At 42.8% G+C, this 21181-nt stretch overlaps 1 protein-coding gene across 2 annotated transcripts; it reads right to left on the bottom strand.

Annotated features, from left to right (window-relative positions):
• Positions 1-10148: 10148 nt before the first annotated feature.
• LOC112222133 (vesicle-associated membrane protein-associated protein B) lies at positions 10149-16841 on the bottom strand. 2 transcript variants are annotated; one of them, XM_024384768.2, is made up of 6 exons: positions 16567-16841; positions 12256-12408; positions 12015-12118; positions 11635-11715; positions 11192-11323; positions 10149-10922 (listed from the first exon to the last, which is right to left on the bottom strand). In XM_024384768.2, the coding sequence occupies exons 1-6, from the start codon at positions 16622-16624 to the stop codon at positions 10758-10760; spliced, it is 693 nt and encodes a 230-aa protein (XP_024240536.1). In that variant the 5' UTR covers positions 16625-16841; the 3' UTR covers positions 10149-10757. The 2 variants fall into 2 exon arrangements, with proteins under 2 accessions (XP_024240536.1, XP_024240535.1); XM_024384767.2 differs by having other exon boundaries at positions 11192-11368; positions 16567-16840.
• Positions 16842-21181: the final 4340 nt, after the last annotated feature.

Genomic DNA, 21181 nt, shown 5'->3' with positions numbered 1-21181 from the left:
ATGCAGCATTCCATCACTCTCCTTCTTGATAAAATAGCCCTTACACAGCCTGGAGGTGTGTTGGGTCATTGTCCTGTTGAAAAACAAATTATAGTCCCACTAACCCCAAACCAGAGGGGATGGCGTATCGCTGCAGAATGCTGTGGTAGCCATGCTGGTTAAGTGTGTCTTGAATTCTAAATAAATCACAGACAGTGTCACCAGCAAAGCACCCCTACACCTTAACACCTCCTCCTCCATGCTTTACGGTGGGAAATACACATACGGAGATCATCTGTTCACCCACACCGCGTTTCACGAACACACAGCGGTTGGAACCAACCATTCCTGTGGCGGGCCTCATGAGAGCCAGTTTCATCAAGGCACTTGATGTTTTTTGCGACTGCACTTGAAGACTTTCAAAGTTCTTGAAATATTCCAGATTGTCTGACCTTCATGTCTTAAAGTAATGATGGACTGTTGTTTCTCTTTGCTTATTTGAGCTGTTCTCGCCATAATATGGACTTTTATCAAATAGGGCTATCTTCTGTATACCACCCCTACCTTGTCACAACACAACTGATTGGCTCAAATGCTTTTCGAAGGAAATTCCACAAATGAACTTAAGGCACACCTGTTAATTGAAATGCATTCCAGGTGACTACCTCATGAAGCTGGTTGAGAGAATGCCAAGTGTGTGCATCAAGGCAAAGGGTGGCTATTTGAAGAATCTCAAATATAAAATATATTTGGATTTGTATAACATTTTTTTGGTTACTACATGTGTGTTATTTCACAGTTTTGATGTCTTCACTATTATACTACAGTGTAAAAATAAAGAAAACCCTTGAATGAGTAGATGTTCTAAAACTTTTGACCGGTAGTGTATGAAAATGTAATATTTCATTTTTTTAAAATTTAAAATTTAAAAAAATCTGTTTTTGCTTTGTCGTGATGGGGTATTGTGTCTAGATTAATGAGGGGAAATAAACAACTAATCAATTTTAGAATAAGGCTGTAACGTAACAACATGTGGAAAAAGTCAAGGGGTCTGAATACTTTCCGAATGCACTGTATATGGGAGAATTTGATTTGAATACATCTTATCAAAACTTCAACAAGTATGCCCAGATGATACTCAAAACTAAAGCAAAGCACTAGGACACAAAGTAGCCAACTATCAATGCAACGTAATGAGTCCAAACCTATCCTTATATTGTTGTGTACTGTACATAAAAAAATGTATGTTGCATATTTGTAAGGACCCCTTAAAATTAAGTGTTATCGCATAATTCTATTAACTCCCCTGCAATCAGCTGATATGACTTAAATCACCTCCAGGATTCACTTGAGCTAACATAATTTGCTGTCATCCTGATAGAGAACCACAGTATGAGTCATAATACCCATAAAACCTAGCGGTCAAATGGAATGGTTCCAACCGTTTTTCCAGCATTCATTTTTCCTATAAGGGATTTTAGAAACACTTAAAATTAGGATTTGTAGACTTTTTTGATAACCATGTAAATCTCTGGACCAGTTGACTTGTATCAATATATTCGCATATATTTAACGCCAACAAATGAAACGTTAGTTAGCTGTTAATGTGGCTATCAAGAACTACAAATGCCATGATGATCTGGACGAGACTGCCGAATCGAGGCAAAGGTAAGAATCTCTGGATTAATTATCTAATGTTAGCTAAATGTAGTCATTCATAAATTGGATACATTTCTTTAAATGTACCTGCTAGCAAAGGTGTCAGCTAGAGATGACGAGCTAGAGATGACGAGCAGCCGAAGTGAGTAAGACATTTAAACGTGTTAACCCTCGCAAGGCTGCAGGCCCAGACGGCATCCCCAGCCGCGCCCTCAGAGCATGCGCAGACCAGCTGGCCGGTGTGTTTACGGACATATTCAATCAATCCCTATACCAGTCTGCTGTTCCCACATGCTTCAAGAGGGCCACCATTGTTCCTGTTCCCAAGAAAGCTAAGGTAACTGAGCTAAACGACTACCGCCCGTAGCACTCACATCCGTCATCATGAAGTGCTTTGAGAGACTAGTCAAGGACCATATCACCTCCACCCTACCTGACACCCTTGACCCACTCCAATTTGCTTACCGCCCAAATAGGTCCACAGACGATGCAATCTCAACCACACTGCACACTGCCCTAACCCATCTGGACAAGAGGAATACCTATGTGAGAATGCTGTTCATCGACTACAGCTCGGCATTCAACACCATAGTACCCTCCAAGCTCGTCATCAAGCTCGAGACCCTGGGTCTCGACCCCGCCCTGTGCAACTGGGTACTGGACTTCCTGACGGGCCGCCCCCAGGTGGTGAGGGTAGGCAACAACATCTCCTCCCCGCTGATCCTCAACACTGGGGCCCCACAAGGGTGCGTTCTGAGCCCTCTCCTGTACTCCCTGTTCACCCACGACTGCGTGGCCATGCACGCCTCCAACTCAATCATCAAGTTTGCGGACGACACAACAGTGGTAGGCTTGATTACCAACAACGACGAGACGGCCTACAGGGAGGAGGTGAGGGCCCTCGGAGTGTTTTGTCAGGAAAATAACCTCACACTCAACGTCAACAAAACTAAGGAGATGATTGTGGACTTCAGGAAACAGCAGAGGGAACACCCCCATCCACATCGATGGAACAGTAGTGGAGAGGGTAGCAAGTTTTAAGTTCCTCGGCATACACATCACAGACAAACTGAATTGGTCCACTCACACAGACAGCATCGTGAGGAAGGCGCAGCAGCGCCTCTTCAACCTCAGGTGGCTGAAGAAATTCAGCTTGTCACCAAAAGCACTCACAAACTTCTACAGATGCACAATCGAGAGCATCCTGGCGGGCTGTATCACCGCCTGGTATGGCAACTGCACCGCCCTCAACCGTAAGGCTCTCCAGAGGGTAGTGAGGTCTGCACAACGCATCACCGGGGGCAAACTACCTGCCCTCCAGGACACCTACACCACCCGATGCTACAGGAAGGCCATAAAGATCATCAAGGACATCAACCACCCGAGCCACTGCCTGTTCACCCCGCTGTCATCCAGAAGGCGAGGTCAGTACAGGTGCATCAAAGCTGGGACCGAGAGACTGAAAAACAGCTTCTATCTCAAGGCCATCAGACTGTTAAACAGCCACCACTAACATTGAGTGGCTACTGCCAACACACTGTCAATGACACTGACTCTACTCCAGCCACTTTAATCATGGGAATTGATGGGAAATGATGTAAATATATCACTAGCCACTTTAAACAATGCTACCTTATATAATGTTACTTACCCTACATTATTCATCTCATATGCATACGTTGATACTGTACTCTATATCATCGACTGCATCCTTATGTAATACATGTATCACTAGCCACTTTAACTATGCCACTTGGTTTACATACTTATCTCATATGTATATACTGTACTCGATATCATCTACTGTATCTTGCCTATGCTGCTCTGTACCATCACTCATTCATATATCCTTATGTACATATTCTTTATCCCCTTACACTGTGTATAAGACAGTAGTTTTTTTGGAATTGTTAGTTAGATTACTTGTTCGTTATTACTGCATTGTCGGAACTAGAAGCACAAGCATTTCGCTACACTCGCATTAACATCTGCTAACCATGTGTATGTGACAAATAAAATTTGATTTGATTTGATTTGAGCTTGGAGGGATATGTAGTCTACTAGGATGCCAATTAGCATTTTTGAATCTGTGTGAATCTGTGTAAATAAGCCTAATATATTGATCAGTCACCTTGTCCGAGAGACATTTACATGGTTATCAAAACATCACACCAGGGTAAGCCTACATGAAACACAGCCCTTTATTTAAAGTTTCTAAAAAACCCTATGGGAAAAATGAATGGTGCGAAACTACTGGAATTATTTCCGTTTGACCGCTAGGTTTTATGGGTATTATGACACCTCTAATGTGGGGCTCTATAGGCCAATGTTGTATCACTGTTTCTCTCTCCCATTTAATGAGTCGTTTCTTTCAGTCATTAGTCGTTCAACCAAATCGGTGCCTTTTGAGATGTGTATTTTTTTTAAACATTCTGTCATAATGAACCCATGTTAAACTTAAATAAAAGTTAAGTAAAAAAGTACTACTTACTATTACTATAGTAAGTGGCTATTAATTTCCAAATGTATGCCACATTTACGTACTAGTAGGAACTAGGAAACTTGGAAATGTATGACTGAGCAAAATATGGAGTTGACAAAAAAGGCTCTGCATGGTCAAACCAACATCTGCAATGTCCTTACAGCATTTACTGCAATGGGGACTCCGCAGAAGTCAGGTGCATTCATACGTCTTGCACTTTATGGAGCAGAGCAGAGCTGTTGTGAAGGAAGTTAACCCTCGCAAGGCTGCCGGCCCAGACAGCATCCCTAGCTGCGTCCTCAAAGCATGCGCAGATCAGCTGGCTCAAGTGTTTACGGACATATTCAATCTCTCACTATCCCAGTTTGCTGTCGCCACTTGTTTCAAGATGTCCACCATTGTTCCTGTACCCAAGAAAGCAAAGGTAACTGAACTAAATTACTATCGCTCCGTAGCACTCACTTCTGTCATCATGAAGTGCTTTGATAGGCTAGTTAAGGATCATATCACCTCCACCTTACCTGACATCCTAGACCCACTTCAATTTGCATACCGCCTCAATAGATCCACAGACGATGCAAAAGCCATCGCACTGCACACCTCTACTACGCTAATCCTCAACACAGGGGCCCCACAAGGGTGCGTGCTCAGCCCCTTCCTGTACTCCCTGTTCACCCATGACTGCATGGCCACGCACGCCTCCAACACAACAGTAGTAGGCCTGATTACCAACAATGACGAGACAGCCTACAGGGAGGAGGTGAGGGCCCTGAAAATAACCTATTCCTCAACATCAACAAAACGAAGGAGCTGATCGTGGACTTCAGGAGACAGCAGAGGGAGTACCCCCCTATCCACATCGACAGGACCGTAGTGGAGAAGGTGAACAGCTTCAAGTTCCTCGGTGTACACATCACTAACAATCTGAAATGGTCCACCCACACAGACAGTGTGCTGAAGAAGGTGCAACAGCGCCTCTTCAACCTCTGGAGTCTGAAGAATTTAGTCTTGGTCCCTAAGACCCTCACAAACTTTTACAGATGTGCAATTGAAGGCATCTTGTCGGCTGTATCACTGCCTGTTACAGTAACTGCACAGCCTGCAACCCCTGGGCTCTCCAGAGGGTGGTGCGGTCTGCCCAATTCATCACCGTGGGGCACACTGCCTGCCCTACAGGACACCAACAGGCCCTGATGTCACAGGAAGGCCCCCCAAAAAATCAAGGACATCCACCACTTGACCCACAGCCTGTTTACCCCGCTATTATCCAGAAGCGAGGTCAGTGCAGGTGCATCAAAGCTGGGACGAAGAGACTAAAAAACAGCATCTATCACAAGGCCATGCTACAGTAATATAAAGACTGAATGCACGTCTAATTTACCAATCTCCATCTGGCTTTCGGGGGTCACCTTATATTTTATTTGTAAATAGTTTTTTATTTGTATTGCAGCTGCACTCAAATATCATCAGGGCATTCATACTTTTTGTGCTTTGCCAAGCAGCTTAGAGCTGTTGTGAAGGAAGTTGTCAAGGAAGTGATTTTGTGATTATGCAGGACCTCCCGCCCTCACCTACTGTCAACCAATCATGTCAATGTGGAGCTATACAGAGCCCTCCACAATGTTACAAAATTTGAGATGCGCACGCAATGCCATACAGAGCTCAATTTGGCCTCTGCATGCCTCCAGAGGGCACGAAATTGCATCACACCATCCATACCACGCCTCTGACCACATTTTCAGATCAAACATAAATTGGCTTTAAGCACACCTAACCTATTATTTTTTCTTGCCCAAAAGGAAACCTTTCTGGCTGGTCTCAGGGAATGTAAAACAGTTAGGAAGAGTGACTTTTAAAACGGGACTGAATGAAGTAGCAGCAAATAATATGATACATGAGCCACTAATGTGCATGGAGAGCCTCATAAGTTTGGCGAAATCACCTAATATCTTTCAGTCTAATACTTCTATTTACTTACTTTTGTAGTCAGACCGAACTGTCCTCTCCGAGTTTATTTGGAATTTAGCCTGAAAGGGATTGGAAAAATATGATTGGTTGATGATAGGCATATGACGTTGGCCAACGTCTGGTCTTGCACTGCGCATACTATTAGATCTAAACAACGATTGGAGAAGTGTTTAACATCACCAGTACCACATCATTTTAATAGGCTATATACATTACATTACCAAAAGTATGTGGACACCTGCTCGTCAAACATCGCATTCCAAAATCATAGCCAATAAAATGGAGTTGGTCCCCCCCTCGCAATGTGCTATAACAGCCTCCACTCTTCTGGGAAGGCTTTCCACTAGATGTTGGAACATTTGCTGCGGAGACTTGCTTCCATTCAGCCACAAGAAAATTAGTGAGGTTGGGCACTGATGTTGGACGAATAGACCTGACTCATCCCAAAATTGTTCGATGGGGCTGAGGTCAAGGCTCTGTGCAGGCTCTGTGCACACCGATCTCGACAAACCATTTCTTTATGGACCTCGCTTTGTGCACGGGGGCATTGTCATGCTGAAACAGGAAAGGGCCTTCCCCAAACTGTTGCCACAAAGTTGGAAGCATCGAATCGTCTAGAATATCATTTTATGCTGTAGCTTTAAGATTTCCCTTCACTGGAACTAAGTGGTCTAGCCCGAACCATGAAAAAAAGATTGCTGGCTGTGTGATCGATTTTATGCATATCAGCAAGGGGAATGGCTGAAATAGTCTAATCGACTCATTTGAAGGGGTGTCCACATTATTTGTATATTTATTGTATATTTTAATTAGCGCAGCGTGACTGCAAGAGACAGGTTAGAAATGTCTGACTGAAATACAGGACAAATCAACCTTTTTTCAAGATTAGTGGTGTTTAGATTAGGGTGACCACATGTCCCAGATTGTGCGTGACATGATTGTTTCCTTGTTGGAGAAAGGGATAAAATGTGGGACTGTCCCGCACAATCCGGGACATGTGGTCACCCTAATCTATGTATGGATTAAAGCCAATTTATGCTTGATCTGAAAATGTGGTATGATGATTTGTATGGAGGTTAAGACGCAAGCCTCCGGAGGCATGTGGAGGCCAAATCAAGCTCCTTACCGCATCACCATGTGCCTCTCAAATTTTGTAACAATGCGGAGGGCTGCCCATTATTATTGGTTGACGGTAGGTTGGGGTGGGAGGTCCCATATAAACGCAAATTTCCTTGACAACTTCCTTCACAACAGCTCTGCTACGCGAAGGACGAAGTATATTTGCTCTGTTTTCTGCATAGGCTGCATCACAGTAAATGCTGTACAGCCACTGCAGATCCAGATTGACCATACAAAGCCTTTTAACAGGGTGAACATGTTATGCTCCACCCGCTCAGTTGTCCATAGTGCTGACCAAGTGTTTTTTGAGGTCGGTTCAGTTACGGTTCGATCTAGTAAGAAAAAATATAATTGTTTTCGATTTCAGTTTCTATAAAAACATTTTTTACATTAAATGCATTATAAACAATTTACCACAAAACACCAGAACATGACCAAAAAGAATAGAACCAGCTCACCTGATTTTACTCTAGGATTTGACTATTAGATGTTTAATGTTCCTTTAAAAATATATATTTTAAAAAAGTAATGGCTTCACCATATTAAAACAAGAGTTTAGTTCACATAACAGGGTTGACCTTGAATGAGGGACAGTCGTAAATAAACCACTAATCACATGAAATACATCATCTTCAGAAATGACTGTCAAAGCAACAAAATAACTAGCCTTTGCAATTATGGTGAAAATTGGAGACATTTTGGGATTAAGGGCTCAATTCAATCAGATCCGCTTTAGCCGATATCCGCATAGCGGTTGTTTTGGCATGTCGGAGGTGGAACTGGATATTCCCTAAAACATGGCACTTCAATACATCTATGACCGGAAGTTACTTTTTCATAGCAGGTTAGAATTTACGCAACAAGTTAGGAGAATTAGCATAGCAGGTTAGGATAATTAGGTTAAGGTTAGGAAAAGGGTTAAGGTTGGCGAAATGCTCTCCTAACTTGCAACGAAAAGTTACTTCTAGTTGTAGATGTATCAAAATGGTGTGTTTTTAGGAAGTCCCATTAGAGTTGTCAAATCAACAAGCAGCTCCCGGCATTATCTAAAGTGGACATTGGCTGCATAGAGTAGCATTAAGAGTAGCATTAAGAGAAATCCATTGCAGCCTTGTTTACAAGCTCAAACACTGGAATGTGAGATGTAATCTCACCTCCATTAGGCTGATCGAAATCCTCATTATTTAATTTGATGATTTTCAATTTGAGTGTCATTATTTCTATAGGGTGAATTCAAAAAAAGTAGGACGTTATATAAACTGGGACACCATAATCCTGACATGTTTATTTATTGGTCTGACAAGAGCAAATCAAAACTAATGTTACTAAGCCCTTGCAGAGAAACCACATGATCTAAATCACATCACTTCATTGATGTGATATCATAGAGGCGGGAAGAGCAAGCTTCAAAAAAGCTTACCCTGCAAAGCACATGGTAAAATCAGCTACATGATGTCATCTGAGCCTCTCTTTCCTTATCTCTCTGTGGGAGAAACTCTCTCGGCCCACTTCCTGTGTGGCACTTCACTTCCTGTTGTTGTGATCATTTTTTCTGTTTTGACGTTAAGGTTCTAAAACTACCAGAAATAACACAGTGCCAAATTCTGATGTAAATGTGCATACTATGTACTGATGCATCAAAATACATTTAAAAAATTGCCAATATTATGTTTAAATTTTGGAATTCAGTCATGTTTTTAGTTGTCCTGCTTTACCAACTATAGCTAACTAAAGTAGGACAGCATGGAGTAGCTAAAGTGGGGCAGTCTTATAAGCTATTCCAATGGAGGAAAGGGATCCAGTTTACATTAGGGAACCCCTGTACTTAGGTTAGGCAAGGTTCTGGTTCGTGTAGTACTATATCCTGTAAAAAAATTGTACTGTTATTTGAGCGATTTCAGAAAAAGTGGGACACTTTTTGCATTTACATCTTCTGTAACTGCTTCAGACATCTGTTCATCATCTGTTGGGCTAATATGTTGAATTTCTGAATTCCTCAGATGTTTCCTAATCACACAAAATGTACTTGAATTGTCATTGGGGTACAATTAGGACTATAATAATGGTGTCCCAGTTTATTTAACCTGCTGTCTCAGTCTACCAAATGCAAACTGAAAATATGGTTTTGTACACAAATGTCATGCCTCCTGTGAATATGAATTCATTTGTTTTGTTTTTTGGGTGATTAGGGAACATCTTGAGGATTTCAGGAATGTATCACGCGTTGAGATATGTTGGCTAGATGTTGAAAAAGGTTACAGATCACAGATATGAAAAAAGGTGTCTCACTACTTCACCCAATAGTCTACACTTTCTCGTTCTGAACTTCTAACACAAGTGTGTAATTGGCATGCTGACTGCAGGAATGTCCACCAGAGCTGTTGCCATATAATTTGTTAATTTCTCTACCATAAGCCGCCTCCAACATCATTTTAGAGAATTTGGCAGTTGTGGCTTCTGAACGATCAGAAGAGCAGCTCCAACAGTTACACCTCGGTTACCGCCACAACATCAGAAATGCAGGTGTCGGCTATTGCCTGTTAACGCTTGATCGAATTGAATCTAGGCCTAAGTGCAGTAAAATCTTCCTAGAAGTGTCAGCGTTGACGGAGGGATGTCAAAATTCAGAATTTGGGCAATTTAGCAATCCTTAATTCATGCAAAAAACAGATTTATTGAATTAATGTGGTCTATGTTAAAGGGCACTTAATTTAATATAACAGACTTAAAATTCAATATTGGTGCAACATTTCTACTTAAAATATCAGAGATGCAAAAGGCACCACCCACATACTGATCCTGAAGACATCCTTCACAGGCTGTGGCTTTGACCAAATTACAAGTCACCAATTCTGTGCCTTCACCTCAGAGACTGTCACTAAATTACACACTAAAATGTGTAGACCTAACTCACTGCAGCACTATGAGACAGTACATATTCTGTGATAGAAATTTGTTTTTAATCTAATTGATTATAAAAAATAAAAAGCAACCTACTGCATTGGACAGGGGTCTGTCTTGGACAAAATTATGGTTAACATTTTATTTTTCAGTTACCCCCCCAAAATCCATTTTATGTTTCATACAGGAATCAGTTGGATGACAGGATTTACATAATTACCCCCCTTCATGCTAAAATTCACCGGCAGCCTCTCGGTCTCCTTGCCTTAAAAAAGCAGTGATTAAAACATTCACACAATGTCATAGAACTCAGTCACATTAGTTCTGCTGTAGGAAAAGCCTTGACCTTGCTGGAACACATTGCTATCCTTGATGCTTATAGAACACAACGTTGCAATTTCCCCAATCCCCACACAATGATTTGTATTGTATCTGTGCAAGTAGGGATGGAAAATACAGTGATTAAAAGGCAAGACGACTCGTGACCGGTTCTTTTCATTATTTCACTAGATTACCTTTGCTTTTTTATGGTAAATAATTTCACAACTCAAATAAACCCATGTGATATTGCATTATGCAAAAAAACAAGTACACATCCCATTGTTGTTGTTTTTTTTCGGTCCTCCGAGCATGCTGCCGCTGGCTACATCTACAGGGCCAATTTCCCGATGATGACACCGATGACGGAGAACAGCACGCAGAGCGCCAGCACGCGGGTACTCAGGCCCTCCTCCCTTATCATGGCCTGTGAGGAAGATGAGTGGGGAGAGGACGCCATGGACGTGACCTTCCTCTTCCGCAGACCATCCTCCTCCTGGGTAGAAGGAAGGAGTCACAGGCCAAATGTCAGTTATTTGCTCCATCTGAAACAATGCAGACTTACTTAATAGGCCTCATATTTGAGATGGGTAATTGACTGATTTGAGATCAGTAACTGCTTTTCACTGTTATTGCTTAAAAACAGCTGTTATATATTAAACGAGGCCTATTAAGTAAGTCTGCATTGTTACAGATGGAGCAAATAAAATGCATTGTGTCGAACAGATCTGATTGTTGTGGGTTCTAGGGACATTTGAGTCTCACCCTGATCTGTTTGTTCTCTTCCCGTAGCCTCTGGACCTCCATCTGCAGCCTCTTGCACTCCTCCATGATCTTCTTCACCTCGCCGTCATCCAGGGAGGAGCTGGCAGACTTAGGGAGTGAGGAGAGCTCTGACTTTATGGGGGTAGAGGACACATTTTTGTTGCTTTCACTGTCATGCTGTGGAAAGGAGTGGAGACAGAAACATGCAGATGAATAACAGAATGGGGATGAGAAGCACAAAATAAAAAACAAAACATGGCAACGGCTGTTTCAGAGATGCAATGGAGTGGAGATGATCGAATCATTCAGAATCTATTTGTGAATGGAATGAAGGTGCTCTGAATTAATCTTACACTGTACGGTGAAATCTATGAGGGAAGGAATGTCAACAACAAAAAACATGCATGTATGTAGTAATATGATAAGATGTAGGAGATACTTACAGTTTTGTCATTCTCTAATGGCAGCTCAAATGCACATCTCAACTTGGAGTCCATCAGCTCCTCTGGCTTTGCCTCTTTCCACTGTCGGCCAGAAGGAGGAGAGAATGATAGAAAGAATGACAGAGCGAAAGAGAGAAAAAGAAGAAGAGGGCCGAAAGAAAACTGAATAATAAGGCAACACCAAGATGACCACACCCAAATAGGGACTCCATGGCACTCATAAGAGAAGCATATCCTGACAGCACATTTGTCCCACATGCAACGCATAAACAAGTAGATACTTGAGACAGAACTAGAAATGCAGATTGAATAAACTTACTGTGATCATCAGATCATAATTAGTGACATTCAGATTTATCACATTCCATTTGGACACTTACCACCCCTTCCATGTCAGTCATGTCATATGGAGCAAGCATGGACTGCACCATGAATTTGTGTTTGCTCTTTTCATTGGGATCATAGTCGAAAGGCTGTAGCATAACTGCAAAACAAAGCAGACAAATGGCATCAAGCAAACTCTTAGCAACAAGTTACCTTCCGTTGACCAGCTCAACATACTATTCGTTCCTGAGATTATTCTGCTACGATCATCTATAAATCAAACTAAAAGATACCAACCAGATACATTGATGGAAGTGCCTGCGTCAATGATGCCACTGTTTGGACGGACACAGTATCGACGAGGCGCTGTCGTCTTCACTTTAAAACACACATTTCTGTCTGTTGGGTTGCCTAGCTTCAGGGTGGCCGTGACGACATCTGTAAATGGACCTGGAAAAGATGGAGAGAATTGACAACAGATACACTACATGACCAAAAGTATGTGAACACCTGCTCATTGAACATCAAAATCATGGGCATTAATATGGAGTTAGTCCCCCCTTTGCTGCTATAACAGTCTCCACTCTTCAGGGAACGCTTTCCACAAGATGTTGGGACATTACTGCGAGGACTTGCTTCCATTCAGCCACAAGAGCATTGTCAAAACTGATGTTGGGCGATTAGGCCTGGACCGCAGTCGGTGTTCCAATTCATCCCAAATGTGTTTGATGGGGTTGAGGTCAGGGCTTTGTGCAGGCCAGTCAAGTTCTTCCACACTGATCTTGACAAACCATTTCTGTATGGACATCGCTTTGTGCACGGGGGCATTGTCATGCAGAAACAGGAAAAGGCCTTCTCCAAACTGTTCCCACAAAGTTGGAAGCTAAGAATCATCTAGAATGTCATTGTATGCTGTAGCGTTATGATTTCCCTTCACTGGGGAAAAAAAAAGTATCTGGACACCTCTTCAAATGAGTGGATTTGGCTATTTCAGCCACACTCATTGCTGGCAGGTGTATAAGATTGAGCACACATCCATGCAATCGCCATAGACAAACATTGACAGAATGGCCTTACTGAAGAGCTCTAAGCTGCTGTAAGCTGCTCTGACAGCTGATGCTTAAAGTTAGTGAGGGAGATATGAGTCTCCAGCCTCAATGATTTTTGCAATTCGTTCCAGTCATTGGCAGCATAGAACTGGAAGGAAAGGCGGTCAAAGGGGGAGTTGGCTTTGGGGGTGACCAGGAGGAGGAGTTGGCTTTGGGGGTGACCAACCGATCGCTGACCAGCGAGCATGCATTTAGTTTTACTTGCATTTAAGAGCAGTTGGAGGCCACGGAAGGAGAGTTGTATGGCATTGAAGCTTGTCTAGAGGTTTGTTAGCACAGCATCCAAAGAAGGGCCAGAAGTATACAGAATGGTGTTGTCTGCGTAGAGGTACAACACTCACTACCAAGTTCCAAACTGCCTCTGGAAGCAACGTCAGCACAAAACTGTTCATCGGGAGCTTCATGAAATGGGTCTGCATGGCCGAGCAGCCGCACACCAGCCTAAGATCACCATGCCCAATGCCAAGCGTTGGCTGGACTGGTGTAAAGCCATTGGACTCTGGAGCAGTGGAAACGCATTCTCTAGAGTGATGAATCACACTTCACTTCTGGTAGTCCGACGGACGAATCTGGGTTTGGCGAATGCCAGGAGAACGCTACCTGCCCCAATGCATGGTGCCAACTGTAAAGTTTGGTGAAGGGGGAATAATGGTCTGGGGTTGTTTTTCATGGTTTTGGATAGGCTACTTAGTTCTAGTGAAGGGAAATCTTAACGCTACAGCATACAATAATATTCTAGACGATTCTGTGCTTCCAACTTTGTGGCAACAGTTTGGGGAAGGCCCTTTCATGTTTCAGCATGACAATGCCCCCGTGCACAAAGTGAGGTCCATATAGAAATGGTTTGTCGAGATCGGCGTGGAAGAACTTGACTGGCCTGCACAGAGCCCTGACCTCAACCCAATTGAACGCCTTTGGGATGAACTGGAACACCAACTGCGAGTCAGGCCTAATCGCCCAACATCAGTGCCCAACCTCACTAACTCTCTTGTGGCTGAATGGAAGCAAGTCCTCGCAGCAATTTTCCAACATCTAGTGGAAAGCCTTCCCAGAAGAGTGGAGACTGTTATAGCAGCAAAGGGAGGACATATTAATGCCCATGATTTTGGAATGAGATGTTCAACGAGTAGGTGTCCACATACCTTTGGTCATGTAGTGTATCTACAGGAATAAGATTGATCTCGCTTGTGTTCAGATCCTGCTTGTGTTGCATGTTTGTGTGTTTGTTTAATAGCCAACTGATTCCGTGAGCACCAAGCCTCACACAACACATGTCAGATAAACAATTTCACAAATTTGGCTGTTTTTAATCTTCGTTTTGCTGTACTAAAGTTGTACACTTGTTTTCGTTAGAACATCCTCTCTGGTATTACTTGTAATGTATTTAGTGTTGTTTACACTGTTCCAAATTGTCAGAAAATGTATATTTATAATAACTAAACTTTTTCTTGATCTCCTTATTGTTATTATCATCATTATCATAAGTAATGTCATTATCATTAGTAGGCTTAGTTGCCTTGTATAACTACCATCGAGCTGTAGGCCTAAGAGCGCATCCTGTTTAGTCTTAACACCGTAACTTGCTTAGGCCTATATTTCAATACTTATATTGGCTACTATATCAATCAATTAATCGTTCATGTTATCACACAGCCTACGAGTCATTCATATGCAATCAAGCATTTTAGGTTTAAAATAAAATCGACCTTGAATAATTAGCATAACAATAAATAAACCGTTTGGCAATTGCATTCATGAATGCACCGACTGTTTTGAGTCTTTGCTGTAATAAAGGCTTTATACATTTATTTTTATTTTTAAAGGTTACAACAGATTCTCTGGTACCCTTTACATTTATTTAGTGTTGTTTATATTGTTACAAACGGTCAGAAAATGTATATAGTAATATAAAAGCACCTGTTTGGTACATAATGTGAACGCAGAACTGGCTCCTTACCTTCTTTTTCTTGATCTCCAGTATTTTCCACAACTAGTCAAATGTATTCCACACATCTGAATTCCCCTTTACCTCCTGTGCAACCAGTGAACATTCCCCAGTTTAGTTTATTTGTCATGTCCTCAGCATCCATTTTGCTGTCACGTATTACGGTGTTCAGAGTTTGTTATAATCAATTTATTTATGTAATTATGATATAGGTCAGATTGGTCACATTTATGCGATGCATACGTGTCACGTAAAGAGAGCAAGGCCAAGGGTTGAGGGAATAGGGAATGTTTTTCCTAAACAAATGAGGGGTTTCGGTAACAAAACTTTTCAGTGAGAAATGTCTGTAATCATGTTGCAGCTTCAACAACACGGACAGTGTGATAAATACTGTTGATGTTCTGTAGTCTTTGCTGCAGCAAGGAGGAGGGAGAGACAACCGGTGCTAGTCACACAGTCACTCGCTGTAAAAACAAAAATTATACAGTGCAGCAAGTCTGAGCCCGGCCCGGCACAATCAAATCAATTGCAGTCGGACTCCCTGGTCGGACTCCCTCTAGTTATTTGTGTGCCTTAATATTTCATCAAACATAGCGCTTAAAGCATCAGACAAGCTCAGTGCATATAGTTGATTTGATTAAAACACATAAGATGTCTATATATGGAAAAAATACACGTTTAAAAATGTCAACCAATCGATTGGTCGAAAGAACCTGATGACTCGGTCAACCAATTTTATTTTTAGTTGGGGACAGCCAATTCTCAAATCTATTCATCAATTATAGCCTGTTCAATAACTCAATTACAAGCGGTAAGATGGTCCTACTCAGAACCTTACAATTCTGCTAAAACTCACTGATCCTGCGCCTGACAATTGTCAACAGTCACTTTTCTACTGCAGTATTTCTCAATCAATTCCTGGGGCTCCCCTAGGAGGTGCACAGTTTCAGGCCAACAATAACACCAATCAAGGGCTGATTCAACTAATCAAGGGCTTGTTCATGTGTGGTCAGGGCTAAAACAAATATGTGCCCCACGAATGGATTGAGAAACTTATATGTATCCATAAAGGTCATTGTGAAATAGGATTTTCATTAGTATCGCTCTGACCTCAGAAAGTACTATAAATTAATTAATTATACTTCATTTAGCTAGCTAGTAACGTTAGTAGCTATAGCAGAAATATCTTAATTTATGGTGGCAAAAACTGACTCGCAAGTAAGGGAGATCGTGATTATGATAGTAACTGAATAACATGCAACTAACATTGATTGAGGAAATTACCAGGGCCTGGCTTTTTATTGCAGGCTAAGATAGCTAGCTAGCCACTGAAGAAAATGACAGCTAGCCATTAGCCGGTTAGCATCGGTAGGTAGAAGACGTTGCTATGCAATGTCCTTTTGCTTGTCACCGCTCTAGAAACCAAATATGATACACCGTGTGCAGACCCATTGTTTAGTTATCAACAACACTACTGATAATGCGTTGACGTTAGCTAGCTTGGAACAATGGTCAAATACTTGCAGACCAAACTGCCCGGCCCTGCCCTCTTACCTCTAAATTTCAGTTCGTGTGGTGGCTCAAGCTGGAGGACTTGCTCTTGTCTGGCCATGTCCCAGAGGTTCGAAAGCCTTTCTGATATAAGTACCTGGTCTATATGTCGCAGCTTTTGTTACTACAACTATTGTAAAATCTCCTAAATACGACCCGATTTCGTTGAGGGATAGCTGGAGGATCACAAATGCACCACTTGGACAGCCAAGTGCCAACAGCTGAAGCTAAGCTAGCAAGCAAGCAGGAAGGAAAGGATCCGTGTGACGTCGTGGGAGGGGACAAGTCTGTGGAATGTCAGCAAAGAGATCTTTGTAAAGTTGTTATATTTTTTCTGGCAACCCGAAAAAACCTCTGATCTGGCAGCTATTTGAGAATGTAAAGTCATTTTCATTTAGAGGCTGTTTCAAGCAGATATCCTTATTAATTGACAAACTGGGTGATGCCCAGAAAGGCATTTAACGATGCTAAGGAATCAAATCAAACTTTATTTGTCACATGTGAAATGCTTACTTTTACAAGCCCTTTAACCAACAATGTAGTTCAAGAAAGAGTTTAGAAAATATTTAACAAATAAACTAAAGTAAAAAATTATAAAAAGCAACACAATAACATAAACAATAACGAGGCTATATACAAGGAAGCGGTACCGAGGCAATGTGCATGGGTACTGGTTAGTCGAGGTAATTTGTACATGTAGGTAGGGGTAAAGTCACTATGCATAGATAATAAACAGCGAGTAACAGCAGTGTAAAAACAAATGGGGGGTAAATAGTCTGGGTGGCCATTTGATTAATTGTTCAGTTGATTAATTGTCTCAGCCTCCAGTATTTATGCTGCAGTAGTTTATGTGTCGGGGGGCTAGGGTCAGTTTGTTATATCTGGAGTACTTCTCCTGTTCTATTTGGTGTCCTGTGTGAATCTAAGTGTGCGTTCTCTAATTCTCTCCTTCTCTCTTTCTTTCTCTCTCTCGGAGGACCTGAGCCCTAGGACCATGCCCCAGGACTACCTGACATGATGACTCCTTGCTGTCCCCAGTCCACCTGGCCGTGCTGCTGCTCCAGTTTCAACTGTTCTGCCTTATTATTATTCGACCATGCTGGTCATTGCTGCTGCTCCAGTTTCAACTGTTCTGCCTTATTATTATTCGACCATGCTGGTCATTTATGAACATTTGAACATCTTGGCCATGTTCTGTTAAAATCTCCACCCGGCACAGCCAGAAGAGGACTGGCCACCCCACATAGCCTGGTTCCTTTCTAGGTTTCTTCCTAGGTTTTGGCCTTTCTAGGGAGTTTTTCCTAGCCACCATGCTTCTACACCTGCATTGCTTGCTGTTTGGGGTTTTAGGCTGGGTTTCTGTACAGCACTTTGAGATATCAGCTGATGTACGAAGGGCTATATAAATAAATTTGATTTGATTTTGATTTGATCTTATGGCTTTGGGGTAGAAGCTGTTAAGGAGCCTTTTGGTCCTAGACTTCGCACTCTGGTACAGCTTGCCGTGCGGTAGCAGAGAGAACACTTACCTGTACCCCGACATATTGCATCGGTACCGCTCCCTGGAGTCTTTGACAATTTGAAACTCTCGACCCGCTCCACTACAGCCCTGTCAATGTTAATGGGGGCCTGTTCGGCCTGCCTTTTCCTGTAGTCCACGATCAGCTCCTTTGTCTTGCTCACATCGAGGGAGAGGTTATTGTCCTTGCACCACACTGCCAGGTCTCTGACCTCCCCCCTATAAGCTGTCTCATCGTTGTCAGTAATCAGGCCTACCACTGTTGTGTCGTCAGCAAACTTAATGATGGTGTTGGAGTCGTGTTTGGCTACGCAGTCGTGGGTGAACAGTTAGTACAGGAGGGGACTAAGCATGCACCCCTGAGGGGCCCCAGTGTTGAGGATCGGCTTTGCAGACATGTTGTTGCCTTCACTTAGCACCCGGGGGCGGCCTGTCAGGAAGTCCAGGATCAAGCTGCAGAGGGAGGTGTTTAGTCCCAGGGTCCTTAGCTTAGTGATGAGCTTTCTGGGCACTATGGTGTTGAACGCTGAGCTGTAGTCAATGAACAGCATTCTCACATAGGTGTTCCTTTTGTCCAGGTGGGAAAGGGCAGTGTGGAGTGCAATTGAGATTGCGTCATCCGTGGATCTGTTGGGGCAGTATGCAAATTGGAGTGGGTCTAGAGTATCAGGGATGATGCTGTTGATGTGAGCCATGACCAGCCTTTCAAAGCACTTCATGGCTACCGACGGTAATCATTTAGGCAGGTTACCTTCGCTTCCTTGGGCACAGGGACTATGGTGGTCTACTTGAAACATGTAGGTATTACAGACTCAGTCAGGGAGAGGTTGAAAATGTCAGTGAAGACACTTGCCAGTTGGTCCGCACATGCTTTGAGTACACGTCCTGGTAATCCGTCTGGCCCGCGGCTTTGTGAATGTTGACCTGTTTAAAGGTCTTGCTCACATCGGCTACCGAGAGCATTATCACACAGTCGTCCGGAACAGCTGGTGCTCTCATGCATGCTTCAGTGTTGCGTGCCTCGAAGTGAGCATAGAAGTTATTTAGCTCGTCTGGTAGGCTCGCGTCACTGGGCAGCTCGCATCTGGGTTTCCTATTGAAGTCCGTAATAATTTTAAGCCCTGCCACATCTGACAAGTGTCAGAGCCGGTGTAGTAGGGTTAAATCTTAATCCTGTATTGACACTTTGCCTGTTTGATGGTTCGTCTGAGGGCGTTGCGGGATTTCTTAGCGTCCGGATTAGTGTCCCGCTCTTTGAAAGCGGCAGCTCTAGCCTTTAGCTTGATGCGGATATTGCCTGTAATCCATAGCTTCTGGTTGGGATATGTATGTATGGTCACTGTGTCTTAATATTATAATATGATATATTGTAATATCTAAATACTACAATGATATGTATTTTTTTTTTAAGTGTGTGCTTATTATTTATGGAGTATTTTCCCTGTTTTTGAATGTCAGTAAAAAGGTCTGCAGACCATGCTTTGGTGTTTTGCTGCCTCGTGCATCCTGAGGGTGGCAGTAAGATGGCACCAAGATGGCATAGCAGTCAGATGTCCTTTGTCCTCGTCTTGTTGTGTCCTATGTCTATACATATTTACATCTTTCTTCACATATCTTTTATATTTTATTTTCCAAAAACTCAACTTAAAAACTCTCTCCTGCAACCCGCCTCACCAATTTAAAAAAAGTATTATGTACCTCAAATCTGAAATCCACAATAGAAGCTAACCAGAAGCTAACCAGAAGCTAGCCAGAAGCTAGCCAGTTTACTGGCTAACGTTAGTATTCAGCTAACCACGGTTTGTGGACATCAGCTATCCTTTAGCTCAAAAAGCTATCACCAGTTTTGTACAACGAGCTGTCTGAATCGCCGTGACCCCAACCAATCTCACTACTCACTGGACCCTTATGATCACTCGACTAAGCATGCTTCTCCTTAATGTCAATATGCCTTGTCCATTGCTGTTCTGGTTAGTGTTTATTGGCTTATTTCACTGTAGAGCCTCTAGCCCTGCTCATTATACCTTATCCAACCTTTCAGTTCCACCACCCACACATGCAATGACATCACCTGATTTCAATTATGTTTCTAGAGACAATATCTCTCTCATCATCACTCAATACCTAGGTTTACCTCCACTGTATTCACATCCTACCATACCTTTGTCTGTACATTATACCTTGAAGCTATTTTATCGCCCCCAGAAACCTCCTTTTACTCTCTGTTCCGGACGTTCAAGTCGACCAATTCTCATAGCTTTTAGCCGTACCCTTATCCTACTCCTCCTCTGTTCCTCTGGTGATGTAGAGGTGAATCCAGGCCCTGCAGTGCCTAGCTCCACTCCTATTCCCCAGGCGCTCTCTTTTGATGACTTCTGTAACCGTAATAGCCTTGGTTTCATCCATGTTAACATTAGAAGCCTCCTCCCTAAGCTTGTTTTATTCACTGCTTTAGCACACTCCGTGCCTGAATCCTGGCTTAGGAAGACCACCAAAAATTCTGAAATCTTCATCCCTAACTACAACATTTTCAGACAAGATATAATGACCAAAGGGGGCGGTGTTGCAATCTACTGCAAAGATAGCCTGCAGAGTTCTGTCCTACTATCCAGGTCTGTACCCAAACAATTTGAACTTCTACTTTTAAAAATCCACCTCTCTAAAAACAAGTCTCTCACCATTGCCGCCCTGCTATAGACCACCCTCTGCCCCCAGCTGTGCTCTGGACACCATATGTGAACTGATTGCCCGCCATCTACCTTCAGAGCTCGCGCTGCTAGGCGACCTAAACTGGGACATGCTTAACACCCCAGCCATCCTACAATCTAAGCTTGATGCCCTCAATCTCACACAAAATATCAATGAACTTACTAGGTACCACCCCAAAGCCGTAAACACGGGCACCCTCATAGATATCATCCTAACCAACTTGCCCTCTAAATACACCTCTGCTGTTTTCAACCAAGATCTCAGCGATCACTGCCTCATTGCCTGCATCAGTAATGGGTCAGCGGTCAAACGACCTCCACTCATCACTGTCAAACGCTCCCTGAAACACTTCAGCGAGCAGGCCTTTCTAATCAACCTGGCCGGGGTATC

The sequence above is a fragment of the Oncorhynchus tshawytscha genome, linkage group LG22 (genome assembly GCF_018296145.1).
Source record: "Oncorhynchus tshawytscha isolate Ot180627B linkage group LG22, Otsh_v2.0, whole genome shotgun sequence".
Lineage (NCBI taxonomy): Eukaryota > Metazoa > Chordata > Actinopteri > Salmoniformes > Salmonidae > Oncorhynchus > Oncorhynchus tshawytscha.
The sequence above is the reverse complement of the archived record's forward strand: the minus strand, read 5'-3'. Positions and strand labels throughout refer to the sequence as shown.